Source organism: Pyxicephalus adspersus, chromosome 1 (genome assembly GCF_032062135.1).
Source record: "Pyxicephalus adspersus chromosome 1, UCB_Pads_2.0, whole genome shotgun sequence".
Taxonomy (NCBI): Eukaryota; Metazoa; Chordata; class Amphibia; order Anura; family Pyxicephalidae; genus Pyxicephalus; species Pyxicephalus adspersus.
The window spans coordinates 146,606,562-146,617,418 of record NC_092858.1 but is presented as its reverse complement, the minus strand read 5'-3'; the positions used below and the strand labels follow the sequence as shown (position 1 = coordinate 146,617,418).

General features: G+C 41.9%; 1 protein-coding gene across 1 annotated transcript in view; it reads right to left on the bottom strand.

The window, feature by feature from the left end:
• The window catches only part of TRAF4 (TNF receptor associated factor 4), a 35,088-nt gene extending 24,398 nt beyond the window's left edge, over positions 1-10,690 (bottom strand). The window contains exon 1 of the mRNA XM_072430302.1: positions 10,320-10,690. Within this exon, the coding sequence (XP_072286403.1) occupies positions 10,320-10,462 (143 nt within the window). The 5' untranslated portion in view covers positions 10,463-10,690. The remainder of the gene's footprint in view (positions 1-10,319) is intronic.
• Between the last annotated feature and the right edge of the window lie 167 nt (positions 10,691-10,857).

Genomic DNA, 10,857 nt, shown 5'->3' with positions numbered 1-10,857 from the left:
AGTCATATGGGTTTGTTATGCACCAACCTGCAATGTGCTGACCAGTACAAAAAATGTCAAAGAGATAGAAGCCAAAGAAAGCCATCCCAAAGAGGCCACGGATAATAAAACACATAAAATTCGATCTAAAACGAAAGAAATACAAAAATAAATAAATAAATAAATAAAAACACACAGTTTTGACTGGATTCACAGATCTATGTTTGAATTCTGTTTATATTTTTCGTTTTTTGGCACCAAGTCTTTATAGTGGCAGCCTCCGTGCTAAAAGCCTACCGAACCTGCCAAAGACTGCCAACAACTTGTTTGTTGCTACAGGCAGAACTGCTATTAGGATCTATATTTAACACACCCACATTAGAATTTAATACAAGAGCTTTAAAAAGCTGCCAATTCTTGCTTATAAGATGAAGCCATGGCAGACCAGAAACTAATAATCAGACTTGAGCTCAACTACATACGTCTCAGCGTTTCACAGAAGTTTTCTCTGAGCCATTATTCCCAAATGGTCACTACAACCATTATAATGGTATTCAGAGAGGTTTGTCTCCAGTACAATAAATCAGGACACTCTAGGAACCCCATTAAGATTTCGAGTTACTACCGTAGAAAGTGCCAGCGGTTGAACACCTCTAACCTAAACATCCATTATACAACAATGACATTGAACTACCCTAAACCAGTGATTCATGTCTCAGTACGACCCATTCTAGGAAAGAGATTTTGTTACATTTTTTACGTCAATGTCTTTGTATTTCCCTTTTGGCATTTGGGTGCTGAATGCCATCACAAACACAAACATATATACAATAACTTGTATTGAAATAGGAGAGATTATGCAGACTAAGTCAATAAAAGAGGTGCAAGTAGTAAGAAGATGAGACTTCAGAAAATGTAAAGAAGAAGTCACGCTACAAGTTAATAATCATACGTGCATCCATGTGTATCGCTGTCAAGTTGTTTGCTGATAGCAGGACAGGTATGAGCAGGCCCCATTTCTCGTGCTTTCATCACTGGAGGCTTACACAAGACTCAGCCTGCAACCCACGCTTGTTGTAGAGGCAATATGGAGCTTCAAGAGGTGTGCTGGGAGGATTAATGGTAATCATTCCAACAATTTATTAGCTTCTGGCAGGACAACTACAGAGAAATTACCATTTCCAATGTGCATTTCTTTAGTAGCCTAAATAAATTGGGATAACTCGTAACTGCTTGATACTGGAAAAATATGGCAGACATTTATTTCGATTGCATATAGCAGGCCATTTGCAAGACCCAAACCTGGTCCAATTTTGTCCTATGCCACTAAATGCCTAGAAAGTATGATGGAGCAAGAAAGTATCTGGGAAAGTAGAGCAGGGACTGAGCTAAAAAGTACTGCATTATATCTAAACCAAGACTCCATGTTTTTATGTTAAAGTGGAACTATGTAAGGGAGTGCATAGCAGGACCCCATTGGTTATTGGAGACACTTCCAGTTATTATACATCAGTACTCTTCAGAAAAATGAGCATGAAAACACCAATAAAGTGCTCAGCTTAAAGCGGTCAACTTGCCATTCGTAATGCTGAGACCTCCCATAAAACTTTGGCTATGTACACACAAGCAATAATTACACTTTCTCTGGTACATGTCACTTCCTGCATCGTTCAAACGATTGTAGCTAATGTGTGGATTTTAAATATACCGTACAGCATGTAGAGAATCGTGCAGTATACGATCGTTCAAAATAATGGCGAATAACCGTTGATCTGTCATTCGTTTCCCAACGACAATTATTGCACGTGTGTACCTAGTCTTTGTCAAGTGTCACTTGCATGACCCCGGGGCAGGTATATGTCTGAAGCAGGAACAATGTACATAAAATATGGATATACATACTGGTAAAGAAAGATAACCATGTGGGAATTCAAATACAGTGGATTATCAGATTTATTAAAGCGTACCCAAACCTAACATTTTTATTTCGCATAAAAGGGTAGACACCCCTTATATGTAAAGGGAAAATGTTATTCATTTTTTTATTTTTAAGTGCAACACCCTTTAAAAAAAAAAAAGGGTGCAGCACCTCCCCTTTAAGTCTTGATCACCAGTCATGTGCAGAAGGAGCACCCAGAGCCTCCCGGGATGCATGACGTAGGTATCCCGGGAGGCTCTGGGTGCTCCTTCAGAGCATGCCGAGATCCCCACCATGCGCAGAAGGGGCAATAATTCTAATAATGGAAAGAGATGCCATTGATGCTTAACAGCGGGCTACCTTTGCCTGCACAGTGTGAGAATGGGTGACATGCCAAGAAGAGAAATAGAGAAAGAAGAATGAAGATGGCGGCACCCGGCGCTTCCTCAGCGCCAAGGCGAAGAGGAATTCCAAGTGTAATTTTTTTGTTTTCGGTTTAGTTCTGCTATAAGTAGAACAAAGAAATGGATTGGCTGATAAGAATATGGAATGATAGGACTGCTAGTTTTCACAATAAAGATATTTGTGCTTTTTAGCTCACAGGAGATTTTCTTTTTTTTTTCTAACAGAACATGTTCATAACTAGTGTGTTAAAACAAGACATGGATGTATAGCTTTCTGGCTTGGTAAAGACCATGAAGTTCATATTACTATATTGACGTTTGTGTTGTTTTGTATATGGAACCATGTTTTTAATCAACTGAAAATCCATATACATTTGCTTAGCATCCCTTGGTGATTCAGATCACTACCAGGTAAGATTATGCTCTCGTAGAAACATGAAAAGCAGAGGTGCGTTTGTGCTGAACATGCAGGATCTCCTTTAACTGGCTGCACAATCTCGGAATACTGCACAGAAATGCATTAATCAGACTGACAAGTGTATATAAAGTGGCCCTGAGCAAGCAGGGGTATCCACGTACACGTGTGCAGGCAGCCATAGGGAAAAAGCAGCTGCTGAATGAGCCCCCTGCCTCCTCGCCCAGCGATTATCCAACTCCTCCTCATGTCAGTCACCACGCAGCAGCCATTGTGTGTCAGCCAAGTGGCACTTAATGAAGTCAGGGATTGAGAGGGGATGTTCATCAGGCCCCAGACCAAGCTGGGGGAAGGGATGAATACATGGCTATGTAGCTCTTATCTTCCAACCCCATGCTTACCCAATGAACTATGCAATTTTCTTCACACACACTATTATTAAGCCTTGTGCAATGACAATACAATATTTCTCTACAGGTGTACATAATGAACACAGTAAAAACTCATGAAAATACATTTATCTGTAAAAAGATCCATCGGCAGATGATATTATGTATAATTCAAAAGGTAGTGACATACAGGAATCAGACAGACTGATATCCAGTTCTTAGATGGAAGAGATTTAATCTGAAACTCCAACCTGCTAACAGAACCCTACAGATATTCAGAATAAAGGATAAGAGGTAGTTCCATACACATACCAATCCTTTTATAATCATCTAGTCTTATTCAATGTGCATATTGATATCTGTCAGTCCTCACACATCTTGGATTAGGCAGAGTAGGTTTATATCTGCTGGCACCCCACACACAAAATACCAGGGTGGGCATCTGTAGGCACCATTGTATGATCTGATGTACTTTAAAAACAACACAAAACTCTGTAATCACAAGAAGAAACAATGGGGATTCAGACAACATGCAATATCATTGTTCCTCCTTACTCAAGGTTTGGTGAACTAGGAGAAGATCATTACCTATGAAAGGAAGAGTTAACGCCAAACAAACTGCATTCATTAGCAGGAGGTAATAGTACATAAAAATCATGCACCACCTCTTGGCTATCGTAGAATAACCAAACAAAAAGTAATAAGAAGCCAAAAGCAACACACTTTTGCAGGTCACACCCCAAGGAGTATCCCAATCAACTATGCCAGAGCTGATGAATTTAATAATTACAATGGGATGTATGTTACCATTTTCTTCTAGAATAGGTTTTAGAAAGACACAGATGAGCCAGCCTTCGGAGGTAAAGGTTTTGTAGATCACAAATGATAAAAAAAAAAACTTTAGGAATCTGTGTAGTGCTCATCGCCTCGTATAAGCAAAAAACTGTAAGAACCAAATATGTGGTGCTGAAGAAAAGCTGGAATTTAAGTTTTAATGTATTCCTGCAGAACAGAAATCATTTTACAGAAGTAATCAAGCCAAATTAAAAGCAAAAAAAAAAAAAAAATTTAGAGTACCTGCTCGAATCAATAGGATATCATAAACTTGTTTGGGTGCTTTCTAAGCAATGGTAAATAACCAGATCTCAAATCAACACCTGGAAAACTTAAGCAAAAGTTTAAAAGATTTCTTGACCAAAACAGTCTTCAGGTAAAATCCCCTTTTTTGTCCTGCTTATCCTATTCCACATTACGTAAATGACAACCACAGACATACAAAAGCAGAAATTTGAAAAGTTGTATTGTATATACGACCGTTTTGTTTTCTTATAACCAATTCAGGTTTACTCAACCATGCAGAGAAGGAAGGATGCCAACACAAAGCAGCTAAAAAGTCTTTGTAGATTTTACCTATTTGGTACATTTATAAAGATGTCATACACAATACTTTAGATGAAGGTTTTATAGAACTGTGCTGTAATTATGTCACGTGGCCATTTTTAAATACAAATAAAGCAGAGTAAGACACGCCTGTCCTGACAAAACAGTCCGCACTGATCAAAGAGGTCATAGTACAACTACAAAGCACAGAACTTCCAGAACTGACGGAATGTCATTGATTTGACCGAGTCGTGTTTGTAGAAACAGTACACAAGTGATGAACATTTCAATTTATAAAACAGTTCAGCTTTTATTAGATCCATCATGGACAATAATAAAAAACATAAAGTCTATAGCCAAGTACTGATGACATCCAATTCAGTGGAACTCCGCACAGTATCAAGTAGGACATAATTTATATATGCAGAAGTCTGTTCGAGCATTGATAAAGCAGTTTTTGTTTATCCGAGTCATCCCAAATCACACAAAACCATTGCCACCCTGTGTACACAGAAGTCTTGTATTGACTTTAAGGATCTGCTATCAACCGAAGAATTTACAGGTAGCAAGTGCAGAAACATCAAATATTGTTAGAGCTTATTAGCTGCATTTTCATGTATCTAAATCATAAAATTTGACAGTCAGTTCCCTAGCACTCCCTCCTTAAGCACTCCTCATCTCAGAGTATTTAATTACTATTTGTGCTGGCCCAGTTTATCCACCTCTCACCTTTTTATATAACCTTTTATGTAGCTGCAAAGTAAGAAGTGATGAATGACTATAGATGAGCGTCATTTGATTGACAGCTCCGAGTCCCAGCAGCAGTCCCAGGGGAAGGTTGTACTGGTAGATATTATGTAAAATTATGTTAAACCCCTAATTTACCATTGTAACATGCCAAAATTCATATGCAAATAGCTACTTTTTGAAACATGGCTTTTGCATAGAAGTGCAAGGCACTCCTTCCCCAAACTTGCACCGCTGGTGCAAGCTGCTCAGGCACTCTCATGATCATCTTTAGATTACCAACAACTATGAAGTGCAAGGACCTAACCAACCCAATAGAAATAGGATGGATTGCTTAGTTGGGTCTGCAAACTACACATTAGCTGGCGATTATACAAAGATTGCACAAACAGAAGACAAGTGGTCTTCATGTAAAATTTGACCTAAGGGGGTAACAAAATGTATAGAACACACTAGTGACATTTGTAAGCACCCATCGCCAATTGACAACTCACCTTCCTATAGCAGTCCAGCTCCTAGGAGCAAAATAAGGGCTAGGCATCACAAACAAGAAAGTTTCCAGCCTGGTCACATACAAGGGATGCAGGTTCTGCTTGCACAAAGTACATGGGGAAGGACGCTGTTGAAATGTGCAAATATTTGCCCAGGTTGAACTGTTTCGCATAACTTGAGCAGAACAGGCAGTAATAACAAGAACTTTCTGCACATACAGTAAGAGCCAAACTCCTAAAACCACATATGAGTTGCACAACGCATTAAACATTTATAATCTGTCCTCTCAGCTTTATTAATAATCTCATGCAGAGTGGAGAATGTAAAGCTCACTCTCCAGCACCAGCAGAACTGTGATCCTAAATCACTTGTGTGTGCACGTGTAATATCATCATGGCTACAGAGGTTTTACTGTGAAATAACCCTTAACAAAGACTAATAAGGGTCTTCATTCATGGTTTGATGGTGTTAAACATCTCTATTCAGGGTTTGTGCCTACTAAACCTCTCCTAGGTAAGCAGTGTTCTCCCTAGCACCTTTAAGCCGGACGTACCACCCAGCACTTATCTGTAACCACCCGGCTGTTTTAGGGTGGTCACAATACAGGGGCTGCCACCCACCTACAATTTTATCCCACCCAGCTTAGAAAAATTTCTGGGTTCAACACTGGTAAGAGTATGACCTCCTGCCATAGCAGAACTGTCCAGCCACTCTTTGGACCTAATTATATCAAAGTTTTTTGAGTCTCTAACACAAAATAAGTACGCAGATCAGGAAAGTCTGCCTATATCTTCCAGGTAACAGCCAAGCACCTACCATATGTATAAACAAAAGTCAGTGTACTGTGCCCAATGTAATGTTAGAGGTGAATAGGCTGCTGGGTTCATTGGATTTGTCCAGTCCTGGATTAAGATGTTTTTTTTAATATTCTACAGAAACCATTAGTGAAAGACACAAAGGAAAGGGGATCTGCAACTTCCTCTTTCAGTTTACAGCCAGGTATTTTCATAGAATCAGCTGAACCTGCAGGACAGGTCTTTTGCAGCCTTAGTTAAGCTACGTACACACGTCAGATTTTTATCGCCCGATAATCGGCCAATTATCGGGCGAAAATCTGCCGTGTGTACAGTCGGTGTCGTCCATCGTCCGGACGACCGACCTGCCGGATCCATGGACGATGGACGACAGCCGATCCTAATGAAAGGGAAGGGGAGAGCGCGCAGCAGGGTGCCGCTCCGTCGCTCTTCCCCTTCCCTCTCCATAGAGCATGAACGGTGATGTATGTACAGCATCGTTCATGCATCGTGCAGCCCCTTGTCGTTGGAAAGGATCGTGAAAGATCCTTTCCAACGACAAAAATTGCAAGTGTGTACGCAGCTTAAGTTACTATGTAATGAAGTTCTAAAAACATTACTAGAGATAAAACTTTTGTTCACAAACAGCCACGGAAAGCTGGAAATGCTGAGCACTTGACATGAGGGCTAGTACACTGCACAGAAAATGGGATCTCTTCAACCTCTCAGACTAGAACAGAGGACTCCATGATAGATAAAGTAATCATTGTCTCTGACAAGTATTTGTCTTCAATACTTAACAATTGACAGCAGTAACCTGGTAAGAATTATCAGTGTGTGGGATCACCTTGAGTGCTGACAAGTTTTCCAAGTTATCTCTGCTGGCTGCCATGTGTGTTGAGCCTCAAGGACAGAAGGTATAGGGACCATCTCATTTGTATGGCAGAAAACTCTAAAGCTGCATACACACTTGCAATATTTATAGTTGGAAACGAACAACTAACGCCGACTGTCCAATAGTCGTTAACAAAAAACTACACAACACCAACGAACAAGGATTGTGGCTGGAAACGAACAACCGTCCTGGCGGATCTGATTGAGGGATGATTGTTCATTGTAATATGGAAAGATCTTGCCTTGTTAATTTGTGGGTAATGTAGGAAAGGATTATATTATCTCCAGGGAAGGGGTTTCGCTCACTCTTTGTCCTGGTGACCACGGTCATCAAGACATAGGGGAACCCCAACATTGAAGCAATAGGTAAGGGGCGATCCTCTAATACAGGAATAAATATCTTTTTTGTTCCTTTTGGAGAGATTTCCCCCAATTTCCTATCTTTGGGACAGGAAATGAAAGGTTATATACCTAGTGAAGCGCAGCCAGAAATAAATAACCCAATGGGAGATTTAACCTTTCTCTTTCATGGCTGAACCTGCGCTGTAAAACAAAATATTATATCAATTATAATGGCAATCATACAAATACAAGCAAGCACACTCTTCCCTACTTTCCTCCTACTTAAAAAAACTTACAATGTCTATCCGACTTCAGAAGACTTGTGATGGGAAATCATCAATCCTTACTACACACCTTTAACTCCAATTATTCCCGGAAACAATTCTGTATAAAGCGGGAGCTCCCATCCCCCAGGCACTACAGCCTGGTCAGGTCACAATTCTACAAGTCAGCAGGTCAGAGCAACGCTAATTGTCTATTGTATGTATTTAGCTGTTTACTTTCAGTGGAGAATAAACTTGTAATATCAAAGCCATCCAGTGTATGTAGGAAGAGTTTATAGAAGTCATTCACCAGGCGCTACTTCTGTAAAAATGATTTGAGCAGAAAGTGATCAATGAATAGATGACGTATTCATTATTGTCTTTATAAATAATACATATATCTACTACAGACACGGATGGGGTATGTCAATGTACACAACCTTCTAAAAATAAGTCAGCAGCAAGAAAACTATGATCATATGACGCCGGAAGGCGATAACGTGTGAATAATGCAGGGTTTGTTCCAGGGAAAGGCCAGTTACACTGAAATCACAGAAAGTGCATTGATGATGTCAAATGTACAGCAAGCACGTGTTCAGTGTAAAGTGAAATGTGATTGACATCCAGGGAGTACTGCACTTTCTATGTTGTAGAATGACAAATATCAATATTGTAATATGTTGCACCATGACATGATGATGGTGCTACACATAGCTGTCATTGAATACCTTATTTCAGACACATGTGTGTCACTGCATGCTATTTCTTGTTTGGAGTTGGCGATCCCCATCTCTACTAATGGGTGGCACATGTCTGCATGTGCTGGGGCATATTACAAACACGCAATGTAATGTGTTCTGAAAAAGTATCGCCTAAAATGTTTTCTTGTTAAACTTTTGAGATGCGATAAGAGAATGCACCTCTGAATACCCGGCTCAGAAAATGCAACATGTCCTAGATTTCTTCTTGGCGCAATACATGGGGGGGATATGGGACAGCCTGTATACATGGGGGCAGGTCTGATGGAGGCTGTGCACACTGAGAACATAGTCTGACACAATCTGAATACATGGGGGAATAAGACACAACCTATATTTCATTGGGGAATATGAGATGTATACATTGGGAATTGGTCTGTATACATGGGCGATGGGTCTGCTGGAGGCTGCATACATGGGCAATGGGAATGGCCTCCAGCAGACCCATTCCCACCGTATGCAGGTGAACGGGTCTCTTTTGCAGGCTGCATACCTGGGGAACGGGTCTGATGAAGGCTGCATACACGGGGAACAAGTTGATATACAAGGGAAATGGGTCTGTTGGAGACTGCATACATGAGCAGACCCTCCAGCAGACCCATTCCCCATGTATGCAGGCGAACGGGTCTGATGGAGGCTGCATACGTGGGGAACGGGTCTGATGGAGGCTGCATACATCAGTAACAAGTCTGCTGGAGGCTGTATTGCTTTGGGAATTGGTCTGACAACCCAGCTGAGGTTTTTTGGCAGTTTTACAAGCAGCAGAAGAGCTGAGGACATTGTAAATCCTCCTGACTGTAAGAGGCAGACGGATCTGAACAAAGGATTAAGTTGAAGGACGCGCACAGCCCCTTGTTGTAGATATTATTCCACCAACATCTCACCTATACCCCCCCCCACTTCACATATGTGAATCTCACTGCACAGCTCATTCACTTTTCTGTGTTTGTTGACAACCAGCAGGAATGTAAAACAATGAGATCCCTGCAGCTCCATTCACAGCTCTTCCTGGTCCCGGAGGTGACATTCAGCCCCAACCAGTCCAACAGCCCCGGGAGGGTTCAATATACAAAATTTACACGAAGAAGCAGCGCTCAGTAAAACCCCAGGGTCCGGTCCACTATTACATTGCAGAGGATGATGATTACATAAACAGGAACAGAAATGGCTTATATTGCAGATCACCAGTCCTCCAATGTGATGGCTGCATTAGTTTTATCTCAGCAAGTAGATACAAATCCCTTCTGTCTGCAATTCAGCATCCTTCTAACTTTTTTAGGAATCAAGCTAAAATTTGGGGGTCAGCCCACTGTGACAACGCTACTTCTCCAGGAGCGAGTGTTGTCACCCAAGGACAGGAAGTGTGTTAGTAACAATGAAATACATGCAGGAATATAATCCAAGCAGCACATCTAGGGACTGGGGAGCTGCAATATATCAGATCTTTGTTCTAATAGTCTGGCTGATGAGGTCAGACATTGCAGAATGAATAGCAATCAGGGTGTTATGGAGGAGCTGTCACCCCATTCCCTGCCCCCACATACCTGAGGAACTCTTGCAGGCAGGTGTCACAGAAGCGGTGCCCACAGGTGGATACTTGCACCGGCTCCCTCATGGCTTTGCCACACAGCGGGCATAGAAACTTGCGCCTGAGCTTTTCCAGGAACTTGTAATCATAGCCGGGCATGTTGTCTGGGATCCAGGTAGCAGCAAGGCAGCGATCACCGGGGAGGAGGAGGAGGGCGGCCAGGGTCTCACGTCCAAGGTCGTCGGTGTCAGTGTCCGGTGCAGGGCATGCGAAGATGGTGGAGCATACAATCCAAGCCGGGTGGTAGATGGGGCTGTGTGTGTGGCAGACACAGCTACCCTTTCCTGTGCAGCCACTTCATCTGTCTGCTCTGCTCAGCTGCTCAAGGTACATTGAGCCGGGGCCCCTCCTCTGTACAGCCGGGGAGGAGCTCAGCCCGCCCTGCTACATGTGAGAGAGGAGGGCACACAATGGAGGGGGTATGGGGGACAATTGTATTCTTGCTGGGGTGGTGCACGGATGGCAGTGGGAGGGCTGCAGCAAGGGGGGGCATG